The following is a 16,441-nucleotide window of genomic DNA, read 5'->3' on the forward strand; positions in this document are numbered from 1 at the left end:
CTCTGGGTTCATAGTTACTTTATTAATAACCATATAATTGCTGTTAACAGTATGATCCTCTGTGATGAACAGTCATAATAGCACAGTTCAAGGAACTAAATAAAAACAATCACATAATTGCTGTTAACATTACGATCCTCTGTGATGAACAGTCATAACAGCACAGTTCAAGAAACAAAATAAATACAAATTAAGGAAATAGAGGTGCTCCAGGTTGTTCTAGAGAGCCCTGACTTGTGTGAGTGAGGCTAGGGCTGAGGAGGAAGGAGAGAGAGGGAGGGCTGAGGAGGAAGGAGAGAGATAGAGAGGCTAGGGCTGAGGAGGAAGGAGAGAGAGAGGGAGGCTAGGGCTGAGGAGGAAGGAGAGAGAGTCTAGGGCTGAGGAGGAAGGAGATAGAGAGGGAGGCTAGGGCTGAGGAGGAAGGAGATAGAGAGGGAGGCTAGGGCTGAGGAGGAAGGAGAGAGAGAGAGAGGCTAGGGCTGAGGAGGAAGGAGAGAGAGAGGGAGGCTAGGGCTGAGGAGGAAGGAGAGAGAGAGAGAGAGAGAGAGAGAGAGTCTAGGGCTGAGGAGGAAGGAGAGAGAGAGGGAGGCTAGGGCTGAGGAGGAAGGAGAGAGAGAGAGAGGCTAGGGCTGAGGAGGAAGGAGAGAGAGGCTAGTGCTGAGGAGGAAAGAGAGAGAGAGAGAACGAGAGAGAGAGACAGAGAGACTAGGGCTGAGGAGGAAGGAGAGAGAGAGAGAGAGAGAGAGTCTAGGGCTGAGGAGGAAGGAGAGAGAGAGAGGGAGGCTAGAGCTGAGGAGGAAGGAGAGAGAGAGGGAGGCTAGGGCTGAGGAGGAAGGAGAGAGAGGCTAGTGCTGAGGAGGAAAGAGAGAGAGAGAGAGAGAGACAGAGAGGCTAGGGCTGAGGAGGAAGGATAGAGAGAGAGAGAGAGGCTAGGGCTGAGGAGTAAGGAGAAAGAGAGAGGCTAGGGCTGAGGAGGAAGGAGAGAGAGAGAGCGAGAGAGAAAGGGCTGAGGAGGAAGGAGAGAGAGAAAGAGAGAAAGTGAGGGAGAGAAAGAGAGGCTAGGGCTGATGAGGAAGGAGAGAGAGAGAGAGAGAGAGAGAGACTAGGGCTGAGGAGGAAGGAGAGAGAGAGAGGGGGCTATGGCTGAGGAGGAAGGAGAGAGAGAGGGGGGGGCAAGGGCTGAGGAGGAAGGAGAGAGAGAGGGGCTAGGGCTGAGGAGGAAGGAGAGAGAGAGGGGCTAGAGCTGAGGAGGAAGGTGAGAGAGAGGGGCTAGGGCTGAGGAGGAAGGAGAGAGAGAGAGAGGCTAGGGCTGAGGAGGAAGGAGAGAGAGAGGGGCTAGGGCTGAGGAGGAAGGAGAGAGAGAGAGGCTAGGGCTGAGGAGGAAGGAAGGAAGGAAGGAAGGAAGGAAGGAAGGAAGGAAGGAAGGAAGTGAGTGAGTGAGTGAGTGAGTGAGTGAGTGAGTGAGTGAGTGAGTGAGTGAGTGAGTGAGGAAGAAGCCAAGCTTGGCACAGTGCAGTCTTCTTAATCACATGTTTATACACAGAGGTAAGTCCTACTGCGGTAGAGTAGGTCAGACTGAAAAATACTAGCAGTGTTCCAGGTTGTTCTAGCAAGCCCTGACTTGTGTGAGTGAGGCTAGGGTTGAGGAGGAAGGAGAAAGAGCAAATCAACTTGGAGCCATACTGTTCAACTCACCGTTACTGTGGTTCTGTGTCTCTGTGTTACACTCCAGTTATTAATGTGAACAGGCACTAGCCATACGGGCCAAGGCCACAGTCCAACCAGATTAAAACCACTTGCACAGTGGCATTTTTATTCCTTGACTTATTCCAAAAGCACTTTTTTCACTTTTCCCTACTCGTCTCCAAATTAGACTTCTTTATAATCTAGGGAAAAATTGATTGCGGAGGAGAGAGGACTAGCCAAGCCTTGGATTCATAGTTTCGCCAGAGCTTCATGAAAAGGGCAGAGCTAGGCTTAACTTTGCAGATATTGGTCCTATTTAATCAAAACCGGTAATCAAGCTTTCAAGATAAAATGTAAGTTGCAGTCGCCCTACACTGAATTTAGGGTTTGAATAAAAACAGTTTGCAGCTGTGCTTCTTTTAGTTTCACAGAATCCAAGCATGCATTCTAGCTATGTGAAAGACAGATGCTTTTGAAATAGCATGGAACTCCTAGATCTGTGGTTATGAATGAATGAATGGCAGCTTGCTTGTCTTCTCTTGTCTCAGAATGGTTAAACCCCTTGTCTAGTCTTGTTTCCAAAACAACCGTCCAAAATACACAAACAAAACACAAATAGAATATTGTGGCATGATGCATCACCAGACTTCCACAGATCTGGTTCTTTCTCTGCACACCTGGTCACACTGAAATTCTGATATGAACCCCCACCTTCTCACACACACACACCTCTATCTGTGAGAGTCAAATGCTGTATTGGGCCACTGTGGCCGGCAAACTGGGCGCAAACTGCAGAGATGATTGAAATGGCAGGAAGGTGACATAGGGTTATTGGATGTGTTTGGACTTATTGGCCAAAGAAATTATGCACAAAAAAAACTGTATAAACTAGGTTGTGAGGTGTCTTGTATACTGGGAAAAATGTAGTTTCAGTTTAATTTATTGTGTTGTTTATTGTTGTAATGGTGTTTTGTTAAGCTGCAAAGTCAAGGTACCAAATACTCTAATTTAAACATACACCTTACACATTTATCTGCATTACAAATTAATAGTTAAAGGGTGTAATATTACTTGATGTAATAGCCTCTTAATTTCTGAGAAGGTAATTTAGAATATCTAAGCAGAAAAATAGAGAATATTTGCTTGCTTGTAATACTAATAACTATGTTATTACATTCACTATATTGCTATTTATGTCTAATTGTTGTACTTTTTAAGTTCTATTCGGTATTATGATCAACAACATCGATTGCATGGCCACTAACGTTACTAACTAGTTAGATTACAAATGGAAGAGTTGTGAATGCATGCATGGTAAAGTTTCTTACAATATGACGTTCCCAATGCTGCCAAGTTCATGGCATTGCTGTTTCAAACCTATTCAATTCGTTTTCTGAAGCCTAATCGATAATAAAATGGATTGATTGGAGCGAATGTTTGAAACAAGTAGAGCTGATAGGCAGGTATAATGCATTCTTGTTAAGCTAGGTGTCTGAATAACTGACAGCTGTGTCCTCTCGTGAGCTAGCTATCTTACCTACTCAGCTGCCGAGCTAGTCTTTTGAAATACATTTCTAGCTAGCTACATTATTATTTATGCTAGGAGCCACATACAGATTTCAGCATGTGCTGCAGTATTTAAATATATTATTTATACATTATTTTGTACAGTTTTGCAACTTTTAGTGTGAATGAGCTAGTTAGCATGAGGACACCGTTATTTGACAGCTGCTGTCGCGCGCTTGTTTGCTGTTTAGGCTCATGTTCCTAAAACCCCAAATTTTAACTGTGGAAAAGTCAGTGTGTAACTGCACATACAAAAATAGAAAATACTAATCTCGATGATTAGCCTACTTATTCTACTTTCTGCTGCCAGAACATTCCCTAGCTTGTTCACATTAGCTAATCTGTTGCAACCAATGCCCCTTCTGCAACGTTCTTGTTGTTTGCAATGTAATCGCATCTGTGCACTTCTACGTCTAGAGAAATTTACTGGGTATTCGCGGCAAAGATAAAATTCTAACCTGCGGGGCCTAGCGACTGCTGTTGGCCGTCCTCTCCGAAGATCAGCCTGAAGTCCAGCTCCTCATTACCAGTGCAATTTGCAGTAGTCATCGGGGTTGACAGCTCGGGTTCACCCGTCACACGAACGACGGCTAATGCAAAATACTATTTTAAATGTCACAACATTTACAGAACTAACGTTAACTGAAACAACAAAACTTGTTTAATTTAGCAAATCAAAATTGTAGCGAGCAATAGACCCGCGTGCGGCGTGAACTAGTTTTTCTTCCTTGATCAGATATCCAAAAATGATTCTTTCTCCCCGGCGAGGTTTGGTAATAAAATGCTTGTTAAACTTTTGATTGTCCTACAGCGAGTCTAATATTTTGTCCTTGCGAACGTTAAATTGATTTATCGCTGTTTGGTGTCAACAAGACAGGCAAGGTTGTCGGTGAAACTGACTCTCACTGGAGCGCCTTCTATCCCAACTTTTACTAACTGCGCGTGACAGGGCAGTTCCAGTAGTGACGTCAGCAAACCCTGGTACACAACAGAGCGCAGGCACGCTCTGTCTCAATTCCATTCGGAGGGCTTTATTGGCATGGGAAACATACAGTATGTTTACATTGCCAAAGCAAGTGAAATATATAATAAATAAAAGTTAAATAAACAATCAGAAATTAACAGTAAACATTTATCTCACACACGCACAAACACGGATAAGGCTGGCAAGAGCTCCTGGGATATGTAGTTAAATCTCATGTTGAAGCTCATTGCCTCAACATGGACCTTATTATAGCGTATAATAAAGTTATCCAGATGTACAGCACTGTTGTCCTACTCGGATTTAATCAGAATGAAATGACACTTTATCCGAAATCATCACACATTTTATGTAATTTTCCTTTTGACTTTTCATTTATAATGTCTCAATCACTATTTTGAATGTATGCAGGCTCTCATATACTATTGGCCTACATCTCTGCCAGACACAATTACAGTTTAAACAGACCATGCTGGCTCCAATTAACTAAATGTTCTGTGTTCACGTTGCCTTTTGGGCTATAGGAATTCAACAGACTGCCTGCCCCAAGGTCTATGCAATAGTTCTGCATGTCGATGATAAAGTCTGTGACATATGCATTAGTATTTCAATCTGTCCTTATACTAAGTAGGCCATCACACTTTCCTGGAATGCATTGCTTATGTGATTAGTTCAATATATCTTATACCCTAAAGCAGGGATCATCAACTAGATTCAGCCGCGGGACGGTTTTTTCTTGAGCAGATGGTCAGGGAGCCGGAACATAATTACAAATCATTTTCAGACTGCAAATTGACCGCAAGAAGCCCAAAAATATATACCATTTGACTAAAACATTTCAAACCTTGCTTACATTTTTATATGATCACATATACAGTATGTCTCTATTATGCGTGGGAATACTTTGAAACAGATTTCCAAAATTAAAATCACGTGGAGTTGATTTGCTGGTGTTTTTACAGTCTTTTATGTCCAACATTTATAAAAATGGGCCGCCAGTCGCGGAACCCTTCCCGATAGACTATACGGATAGTTTTTCTGGCCTGGGCAGATCAAGTAAACCTTTTGACCCTTTCGTGTTGAGCAGATTTCACAATCACTTTAATTGTATCACTGCCAACCATTCTGTGCATCATTATTAAACCAAATTATAGCTGACCTTCAAACCTTCTCTCTTAACTATATTGTAACTATATTTTTGTGGCGACAGTCCATCACTGATTGGGCCGTAATAACATGATGCACACTTGACCTCTAGATCCCTCAGTCACCAACAAGTTACAGTGCCGTTCTAATGACCTCTGACCTTGTTACTATGCCTACCTGAATTTTTCTGCAGCTGTCTGAGGTGCATTGAGACAGAACACTTGCATACACAGAATCCTCTTATTGAATATTCGTGAAAGATAACAGATACAGTAAAGATAAGAAAAAACAAGAGAATGTTTTTGTTTAACACATGTGGGCGTACAGACGCTGAAGTTCACAAAAGCAATGCGGAAAAAAATATCACATTTCCTGTGGTCTAAATTTCCAAGCAAAAGCACTCACATGTAAACCTCACTGACATTCACTGTATGCCATCAGCTGGCGAAATTGAAATTGATTACAAAATATACTCGTTTGAGATCATACTGATAAAACTGCTATAGGTATGTTACCTTGACAGTGCACGGTTGAGTTAAATTAGAAATGACAGCTTAATTCACAAGACAATTCAGTGTTGAAGCATAACCCTCTCTTTTGGTACATTAGGCAACAAACTAATCACTGCATTTTATTGCTGCAATATTGATATTATGGGAAAATTATTGGATTTATATAGGACAAGGTTGTTATGTACAAAGATGTTTTGCAGCCAAAATAGAGAAATAACATAATTTACTAACCTTGAAGTTCCCTGATGTTATTTCACAAAAGTTATTTTGAAAGTTCAGTTTTAATAAACCATATTCAAAAAATATTCTAATGAGATTTAAAAAGTGAATAACAGATTTAGCTCTTGTCTACCTCACAACCTGTCCAACACTGTAAACACTGACTCAGTAGGATTTGTATGCATTCTCTTTTGTATGGTAGGTTATTATTTGTTTTATTGACATCTGTATGAGTACAATGCAGAATGCATGGGTATGTATGGTATGTAATGTATATGATCGTCATGACACCAAGGCATTATAACACTACTGCTGTAAGAGCATGTCTCCAGACCCACTACTGGTTGCTGCTTAATTCAGGTTACCCGTGTGCTTCTTATCTTTTCAGATGACCTTTAAAGGGAGAAGATAAAGAACACAGTGTACACAAATTGTGTGGGAGGGTGTGGATGTGGTTAACGATATTAAGTTCTCGTAAAGAAAGTAGTGAGGGAAAAAATAAACCCTCTACCCCCTCACTTGTCCTGTGTGTGAGAGAGGTATGTGACGCTCTCTTTCAAGGATTGAGGCTTGTGCTTCTGCACAGCATAGTACACAGACTGCACAACTTCAATGCATCACCTTGACTGACATGAGCCATAATATGGGTTAAATATGGACTGTTATTATTATATTGCACAAGAATCTGTCTGAATTCCTCATTTGATGAGGAATGAGGCCTATTTCTAACTTTCTAAATATGGAGAAGATAGGATTATTTCAGATGTATTTTATCTGAATTCTAAAGGATTTTCTTTAGGCCTGCTTGGTTGTATTAAAATACAGAACCACAAGAAAGCAAATGGCAGGAATATATCTATTTCATATTGGTACATAACTGAACTGAGTATAACAGTAAAAAGCATTTTGACTGAACACCTAAGTGAAAATAGTATTGTAGCGTATTGTAGCGTATTCATACTTTTTTTACATTTAAATTGAACCTTTATTTAACTATGAAATAATGCAAAAGAATATTGGAAAAATTGGCTGAGAAATTGGCACAAAAATTATGAAGAGTGTAAAATGCATACACACGATAGTCATATGACAGGTTTTGTGGCTTACGTGTTTGACTTACTGGTTTTCATCCTTGATGTAGGCTGCCCTCCACTGTTTACTGAAAGAACAACAGCAAAATCAATCAAGACCCAACATTATTCGCCTCTCCTCACTGCTCACTTCTTTCCCGTAGTTCTCTCTAATACTGTCAAAGCTCTTCTATTTTTCCTCTTTTTGACACCAGTACTGTTCTGGATAGCAATGTCAGGGTGTTGCCCAATGCTTGAACCAACAGTCAACACGTGACACAGTCAGACACCCTATTACTGGCAGCGTATGTGTGATGTTCTGACGCTTCAGAAAATCAATCAGACAACCGGTTCATTCAGAGCATGGGAACTGTGCCTGGTGAGGGATCAATACTGGTGACAGATCAGTAATTACTGAACCACAGAGATCATCAGAGGCAATCCTCATCATCAGGTCCAGGGTGAATAGAGCTATGAGCTCATCATGTGGGTTGTACCATCACATTGGCTTTGATCTAGGGTGGAGAGAAGTTCAATACATGTATGACTTTCTTGTTTGTTTTTTAGTGTATAAATGTACAAGTCTATTCTATTTTATGAAGTATGTTCTTTTAGGTCAGCAGTGTCAAAGAAGACCTGAATAGGCACTGGTCCTGGAAGTCACCATAAGGTTATCGCAAAATATCGATTTTAATATAAATTATTATAAAATAGTTCAAACAGGTATGGGCTGGCGATTTAGAATGCCAAAAAAGGCCCACAGGTTGTCAGTGGCTCTTCAGTACAATAGTCTACAATAATGATTTAGTACATGTATCATCATGGCAGAGCACGGATAGAAGCTCATCAAACTAGTCTACCACACATACGTACACAGCAAAGTTTAACCATACTAGTAAGGATCAATATCAAAATGGTTTTAAGACAGATACATGCATAATTGAATTGAACAATTGACCCAGTATTGAAACACAAATTTTACCCTCTTCCGTTCGAGTACCACACCGGTAGCCGACACGTACTATTAAAAACGTTCCATAATGTACATTACATCTATCTTTCTAAAAAGCAAAATGTCATAAAAACAACAACTGGAGAGCATTTTTTGTTGTTGAAATGTCCATTAGATAGATACTGTAACGACCCTGGGTTTATAAGAGCGGAAATCGACTCTGCCGCACGAGCATGTTTTTGCGGCACAGTCGATAGCGCGCCGGACCTTGGGGTAGAAGGTCGAGGGTTCGAGACCTGCTCCCTGCTGTTTCATTACCATATATTAGATTTATATCTGGGCATCCCGTTCTATTCTATAAGGAAGGCGTCATCTCTTGCGACAGATCGACGTCATCATTATTCGCCACCGACGCATGTGGAATTAAATGTTTGAAAAAAAAATACAGTCCGGTAAAAACGTATTTCACGGAAGCATTTGATAAATTATACACTATAATGAAATACAACAGAAACGATATTGTCTATTTTTTGGTGAAGACGTGCACCAGCTGATTCCTCCTATCTAACTTACCATCAGAATGCAGTCTGTGAAGGTCGGCTACTCAGTGTTGTTTACGTTGATATCAAAACACAACTACTCGTCCTCGGGTCATTTCAGAGCACTAGCATGTATTCATGGTACAATCAGTTCAGCCTGTACTGTCCATCCCATGTCAACCACAGCACAGCCTGTGGTCATTCGCATTCCCAGACACATGCAGGAGCAGGTAGAAAATGTGAAGCAAGTGAGAGGCAAGAACAAAGTCATCACCATCAAGGCTGGCAAACTCCTAATCAAAAGCAAGAACCCAGAACTGAATCAGTCCGCAGGCTACACACTTGGGAAATTTGAGCATTCCCATCTCTCATCCAAAGGATGGAAACACAACAGATCATTTGGTGACTACTTCAAGGTTAACAACACTCAGCGTACTCCACCCGTTGTCACTGAAATCCAGGATGAGGAGGGTGACAAACTCAAAGAGAAGAGTAAACCTATTACATGGTTTGGCCAGGCTGTGGCCAGGAGCCTGTGGGGCCCATTCAGGCTCATGGTGAAGACAGTGGGAGGTGGGAGAGGTGTGGGCAACATCAAGCTGGCCTTCACCAAGGGTCCCCCAGATGTGTTGGTGGCCACACCTGGTGCCCTCGCCAAGGCCCTGCGGAAACGCTATCTATTTTCACACAACACAATCCCCTATCTAGACCCCCAAGCTGAGCTTCATGGTGGTGGATGAGGCAGACACAATGTTTGATCCCAGCTTCTCTGGCATGCTGGAGAGCATCCTGGCCCAGACCCGTGCGGCCTGTGACCCCTCAGAGACCCAGGGCCCCGGCTCCACCCGCAAGGCCCAGCTGGTGGTGGTGGGGGCCACGTTCCCCGGTGGGGTCGGAGAGGTTCTCAGCCAGGTCATCATCATTACTTTTTCCTACATTGGCTGAGTCCCAAACTCCCTATTCACCCTACTCCCTATACTATAGTGCACTACCACATAGGACTCTGGTCAAAATCAGTGCATATTCCTGCCTCATTATGTAAAATGTGTTGAGACCCATGGAAAAATGCATATTAAAATGAGACTGACTTGTTCTTATAGGTGAGGGACCTGGGAGGCATGGTGACTATCAAGAGCAAGAATCTTCACTTCCTCATGCCACATGTAAAACAGACCTTCCTGAAGGTATTCCCCACTTTTTTTTCTTGTTTTCATTGGTTTGGTATTAGTGCTTTGTTTCTTTGGTGTTCTTCAATATTGTAAAGTGTCTATGGGGCCTATATAAAAACCATGTACTAGTACTTAGGTATTTATAGTAGAGCTGTCAAAGTTGATCAGTTAACTGGAGTTAACTTTTTGTCATTTTAGTGCACACTTTTTTTAAATCGTGATTATTCACATTGTCTGAAGGCATTAAAAATACATCTATACAGCTAAAAACAACATTGCGATGTCAAATCAAGTTGACATTGAGGTTAAAGAAAGAGTTAATCAATTTATCAGATTTTGCTTACCGTTACAATGGACAAAATCAAGACGTCGATATTCCATAATGCTTTTTGTCTAAAAATCTATTACAGCTCAAATTGAGCAAATTCTGAATTTGCGATTATTCACGATTCATCATAGCAAATCCTGTGATATAACTTTAAAAAGAAAATAGTTTGACAGAATACTATGAATTACATTAGTAATTTATACTTTACTAATTTAATACTATAAATTACTATATAATTTATAGTATTAAATTAGTAAAGTATAAATGATAGAATATAATTTATAGTATACTATATATAACAAATCTATATTATTCCATGGTCAGGTGAGGGGAGCTGACAAGCTTCTGGAGCTCCACCAGGTGCTGAAGGCAGCAGAGCAGGACAAGGCTGGGGTGTTGGTGTTCTGTAACCGGGCTTCTACAGTCAACTGGCTGGGCTACTCCCTGGAGGACATGGGGCTGAGACACGTCCGACTGCAGGGGGAGATGCCTGCCTCCCTCCGGGCTGGAATCTTCCACTCCTTCCAGAAGGGACAGGTGATATGAGACGAGAAAATACTTTGTCTGCTTATGCAGTTTCAAATTCCTTATCAAACTCCATGTGACAATATCCATGTCCATATTGTGTGACAAGCTCCATGTCACACAATAAAGAAACACTTTAAAAAGACACCCAGTAACAATAACACATTGACCACAGATCATAACAAAACACATAGCTAACATGTTATTAATAACAGAGACACGTTATAGGCTATGTTTCAAATTCTATCCCTATAGGTAGACGTGCTGATCTGTACCGACATCACTTCCCGAGGACTGGACACCCAGAGGGTCTGTCTGGTGGTCAATTACGACTTCCCAGAATCCCACACGGACTACATCCACCGGGCGGGGCGGGTGGGCCGGGTAGGGAGTATGGAGGATGGGGAGGTGCTCAGCTTCGTCACCCACCCCTGGGATGTGGAGCTGGTGCAGAAGATTGAGACGGCTGCCCGGAGGAGGACAAGTCTGCCTGGGATGGAGTCCTCCATCAGGAAGCCTGAGCCCAAAGCAGCCGAAGAGGAGGAGGAAGAAGAGGGGTTGCTCTACTAGTGGGTCTGCCACAAATAAGGATATTACCAAAGCAGAACTAACTTGTTTGATTAATTTGTTCAGTAAAATGATTGTATCCAGGATAGCCCGAACCAGCTGTGTGAGACTGAATCCTTTGTCTCCAACACAGGCATGATCATCTTTTAATTTGACCTTTTTAGATGCCATATCATGTTTGAGACTGGAACTATGATCTGACTTCTCTTTTTAAACCAGATGGTTACCGCATGTCATTCCAAAGAGGAAATGTCTTTGGTAATGTACAAAAATCATGCCCTCTTTATAAGCAGCAGGTGTGCGGCACATGTTTGCACTTCTCACGGGTAATCACGGGGTGGCAGTATTTACTTTATTTGACCTGTCATACAGCAGTCATACAATAACCAGAGAAGGGCTATGGCCGAATATAGTCTTATTTTAATGCTCATCCACATGGGGCAAGCCCTTCTTTTATGGAATTTAACTCAGCCATACTAACTTGTTTTGGTAAAACATAGGTTAAAGAATCTAAAAAAACATTTAGAACAAGTATGGAATACCGATTTTACTTTTCCTTCCAGAAATGAAAATAATTTCCTTAAAAGAAAGAGTAACTCATGTAACCCTTCATGTATCTGGTAGGGTGCCACTGAGACAACGGTGCTAATCTCTTCTCACTAACCACAGGTAGACCCACATTAGCATATTACGTTTTGGAAAGTGGTCTTCACTCAGTTTCTGCTTTTGTGTGTAATACAGAAGCACGACATTAAAACCTCCATATGTAGAAATGTCCATTAATCTACAGTCAAGTTGGATTCAGGCCCTAGCCTTGAAGTCTATCCCATTGATGCCTGCGGTTACTTGTTTTAGAGGAAGCAAGATGTTTGAACATGATAATGTGTCGGAGTGAAAATAAATCTCTGTGAAATCTGGTTTCTAAATATGCCTCTATATTTTCTCACTTATTGAGTTTGCTTTAATTGCACCAAATATAACGTCACTAGGTTGCTAGGTTACCATAAACATATATCTGTAGACATCCTTGTGCTGTACACATCCAGACTGAGTGAGACTTGAGATTTTTACGAGTTCTTACAGGAGTACTACCCTGAACAAAAATATAAATGCAACATGTAAAGTGTTTGTCCCATGTTTCATGATCTGAAATGAAATGTTCCATATACACAAAAAGCGTATTTCTCTCAAATTGTGTGCACAAATCTGTTTGCTGGGGACAGTAAAAGACCACTCTAAAATGTGCTGTTTTTTCACACAACACAATGCCAGAAGTGTTGAGGGAGCATGCAATTGGCATGCTGACTGCAGGAATGTCCACCAGAGCTGTTGCCAGAAAGTTGAATGTTAATTTTTTTTACCATAAGCCACCTCCAACGTAATTTTAGAGAATTTGGCTGTACGTCCAAACGGCCTCACAACCGTAGACCACGTGTAATCACACCAGCCCAGGACCTCCACATCCAGCTTCATCTGCGGGATCGTCTGAGACCAGCCACCCGGACAGCTGGTGAAACAGGAGTATTTCTGTCTGTAATAAAGCCCTTTTGTGGGGAAAAACTCATTCTGATTGGCTGGTCCTGGCTCCCCAGTGGGTGGTTGGGCCTGTGCGCCCCTGCCCAGTCATGTGAAATACATAGATTATGGGCTAATTTATTTATTTAAATTGACTTTATTTAAACTGTAACTCAGTAAAATATTTGAAATTGTTGCATGTTGCGTGTATATTTTTGTTCAACACATATTATTTTATTACTATATTAATACTCGATTAGTAATTACGATTAGTACTCGTACTCAATTAGTAATTACAATGTGCTTATCAATGCACTTCGTTATACTGAAAGATCATTTAGTATAGTAAATAAAATAAAAAATTTGGACAAAGCAAAGCCTAACATGAGAACTAAGGGTAAAGATTAGCAGCAGGCGGTCTGAACTGAGTGTAGGTGTTCCATGGTGTTCACACCAGAATCCCTGGAATAATGTTGTCCTTATACTTCTGTCTGCAGCTCACTCTGTGGGTTAACACCACCTTACGGGTTTGTCTTATTTTCACATTCCTCTGCCCTGACAACGAGTGCCAAGTTCTTTCCTCTACTACACTCTGCCCTGAAAACAAGGGCCAAGTTTGGCTACACAGCGTTCCTCCTCTATAGTAGACTGGGGGGGCTAAGTGCGTCGTTAGATGCTTTTTTGGCCTACCGCGTCACATTATACACAGAAAATATCCACTAAACATAGAATCACATGGTTCATCCCTATCTCTCTGCTGATAACTTCAGAACAAAGTTGAGTACAAATGCAAACTTGCCAATGTCTTTGCAATTGATACAAACAAGCGATGTATAAAATGATGCTGCAAATAAAAAGAAATTCCACACATTAACTTTTAACAAGGCACACCTGTTAGTTGAAATGCATTCCAGGTGACTATCTCATAAAGCTGGTTGAGAGAATGCAAAGAGTGTGCAAAGTTGTCGTTAATGCAAAGGGTGGCTTCGTTGAAGAATCTAAGATATCTTTGTTTAGAACTTTTTTTGGTTACTACATGATTCCATATGTGTTGTTTCATAGTTTTGATGTCTTCACTGTTATTCTACAATGTAAAAGAAAAACCCTTGAATGAGTAAGTGTATCCAAACTTTTGACTAGTGCTGTACATTTCAAGCTCAATCAATTGAGTTATATTTTGCTACTTGTAGGCTACTGTCTTTAATTTGTCTCAATATATTTAATGACGTGTAGCCTAACATGTGCGCAATGATGTGGTAAGTCTATGTGGTGTTGGGAAACGCATGTTACATATTCGGGCCATTTTAGGAAAGATGCATGGTTAAAACAGTCGTAAGCCTAAATTCCATCGCTATTAGAAACTGGGCCGTGATATACTTCTATTATGTTTCACTATTATGCTCCTGCTTGTGGTACCATGGCGACGTCTCTCTCAGACCCTATCCTCTAATGGACTTCAAAGCGCTTTTTACAACAGTAGATGGAACACAGCTACGGACGTAATTATCTACAATGCAGAAGAGACTACAAAGCCCCTTAAGGTCCCTCTTTAATGACGTGTTTCCGCTCTCCCAACGCTATCCCCAACACCCCGCTACCTCCCCTCCCTTCAACACCAACCACCACTACTGTTCATTATTTGGCCACTTTGAGATTTCCTCAGCGAGGACGGGTTTTTACTCAATAGAGCAGGACTTCTGGTTATATGTGCATCTGAAGGGCTGATTGCAGGCAATGAAGCAGTAGAACATTAGCAGGTAGGATAGCATTTTCTGCCGGCTTATTATGTCCAGTCCGCTTCTTGAATAGACGTCGAAATGAGACTTTCTCTCTGTCCATGCTTGATTTAATTAGGGATTTGATGGGAGTGCGTTGCAAAACAGCGAGCAAGGCGATGTAGAAACCTTGCTTGACTATCGAATGAATGGGATTGTATGTCTTGTTTCAGAGTTATCCTTACTGCATAGTTTTTACTGAGATGTAAACTCTGTACTGTTGTGCATACAGTGTCTTAATTCAATTCGTGAGCGTGTCCCCTACTTTTCCTGAATTAATGGTCAAAATCACATTTCATGGTGTGAGATTAGGCTACAGAGGATGTTGGCATGTTGGCTGTTGAGGAATTTCACATGAACGTCATTGCATTTTCATACTACTACAGGAAATTAAGTAGTTTAGACCCAAATGTACCCTTTCGGCTAAATTACCACATATTGCATTTGGTGAGAAGAGAAGCAGGAGTCGAAGTCCATGTGTTTTGGGGTAGCTCTGTTTGTGAAATGAGAGTGCCGAATTGAGCCCTTTATAATAACACCGTTTGTATACGTAATCAACATTACTGAGTATATCCTATGTAACAAATAGCCTACATTCTTGTTAGAAATATAGGCTGTGTATGCGTAGGGGTCATGGCAATTCAATTGTAACTGCATGGAGGGGGGCGATTTGAAACCGCCATATTATAGCCCGATAGCCGCTACCATCAGTGAGTACCACTAGACTAGAGACACCTTTTAAAACTTTGCATTATCTCCGTTTATACATGATACGCCATTGAAGTATCTATGCTTTGATATGTTTAATATGAAACACAACAGTGTGCCAAGCTGCTTCCCCATACCAGAGGCACTCATTGCATAGTGAATCTGGCCGAATAAGCACGCGAATACATTTTAAATCCAACCACACTCGTCCAGTATTTCAGCAGCAGTTTTCCACGTCCGTGAGCTTTGCACCAGCGTGGGTGCTGGTCGCTACAATATATCAAGGTGTCGCTCGTTATAAGAACCGCAACAATGTAACCAGGAATATGCAACGGTCCGGATAATTGTTGGCTGTGGAGTATCCACGAATTACTTTATTTACTTTGATTTAAATATGTGTGCCTTCTTGCAGCGCATGGTAGTGCCACACCCCTTGACTTGCATTGACGTACCACAGTGATCATGTAGCCTATTAAATGCAGAATATCATCAATTGACCATTCATTTGGCACAATATCGCCTACCATTGCTTGGTATAACTACAATTCGATCCTTTTGAGAATAGTACAAAATAATGTTCCTTATTTTTTTCATGTGGTGAATGATTATTCAAATGACTGCATGTACAGTGTTGATACATTCTTATTTTATTGCTGTTTGTAAAGGACCACTAGTAAAGCTTGGCAAACTTGTCATTTAGCCTATAAGAATCTTGGAGTGCGGCTAGAGGTAGACTTGTTGGTTTCAGCTGGTAAGCAGAAGGTTGACACTGTTATGAGTGGCAGAAAAGGGGGGATGTTTGCTGAGCAAGCTAGGTTTTTTTGGGTAGTTTTATGGACAAAAAGTACTTGGTTCAGAAAACTCCCTGGTTTAGTCCTTGGCGTGCCAGTAAAAAGATATGGCCTTCTAGTGAGGATGTTCTGGGTACATAATGTCTGAGAAGACTGACCGATAGCTCTGTTGGGACACCTACCATACTGGGATTGGTTTGTTATGTCTGTGAAATGAGTCATTGATCCTATTGATCGGCCAGGGTAAGGTAATGTCACTCTACATGGGGTTGGCACCTTCCCTTCTCTTCATCTAGTTCAGGGCTGTTCAATGCCAATCCTGTTGGGCCAAAACACTTCTAGTTTTCATGCTCTTCTTCTAATAAGACTGAGTACACCAGGAAAGTGCAAT

At 41.4% G+C, this 16,441-nt stretch overlaps 3 protein-coding genes across 8 annotated transcripts in view; 2 read left to right on the forward strand and 1 right to left on the reverse strand.

Annotated features, from left to right (window-relative positions):
* nfatc3a (nuclear factor of activated T cells 3a) overlaps positions 1 to 4,172 on the reverse strand; it is an 81,125-nt gene extending 76,953 nt beyond the window's left edge. For both annotated transcript variants that reach the window (XM_021607747.2, XM_021607746.2), the window contains exon 1: positions 3,711 to 4,172. In XM_021607747.2, the coding sequence (XP_021463422.2) occupies positions 3,711 to 3,801 (91 nt within the window). In that variant the 5' untranslated portion in view covers positions 3,802 to 4,172. The remainder of the gene's footprint in view (positions 1 to 3,710) is intronic.
* Positions 4,173 to 8,551: 4,379 nt separating this feature from the next.
* LOC110526623 (probable ATP-dependent RNA helicase DDX28) lies at positions 8,552 to 12,173 on the forward strand. Its single transcript, XM_021607749.2, has 5 exons — positions 8,552 to 9,351; positions 9,383 to 9,584; positions 9,773 to 9,856; positions 10,494 to 10,706; positions 10,950 to 12,173. The coding sequence occupies exons 1-5, from the start codon at positions 8,714 to 8,716 to the stop codon at positions 11,262 to 11,264; spliced, it is 1,452 nt and encodes a 483-aa protein (XP_021463424.2). The 5' UTR covers positions 8,552 to 8,713; the 3' UTR covers positions 11,265 to 12,173.
* A 2,207-nt stretch (positions 12,174 to 14,380) lies between these two features.
* Positions 14,381 to 16,441, forward strand: part of LOC110526624 (talin-2) — a 132,407-nt gene continuing 130,346 nt past the window's right edge. For 3 of the 5 annotated variants that reach the window (XM_036981004.1, XM_036981007.1, XM_036981008.1), the window contains exon 1: positions 15,192 to 15,261. In XM_036981004.1, coding sequence (XP_036836899.1) covers positions 15,207 to 15,261 — 55 coding nt within the window. In that variant the 5' untranslated portion in view covers positions 15,192 to 15,206. Of the gene's footprint in view, positions 14,534 to 15,191; positions 15,262 to 16,441 lie in introns of those variants that run through there. The other 2 variants (XM_036981005.1, XM_036981006.1) reach the window with 2 other exon arrangements.

Source organism: Oncorhynchus mykiss, chromosome 6, assembly GCF_013265735.2.
Source record: "Oncorhynchus mykiss isolate Arlee chromosome 6, USDA_OmykA_1.1, whole genome shotgun sequence".
NCBI classification, from domain to species: domain Eukaryota; kingdom Metazoa; phylum Chordata; class Actinopteri; order Salmoniformes; family Salmonidae; genus Oncorhynchus; species Oncorhynchus mykiss.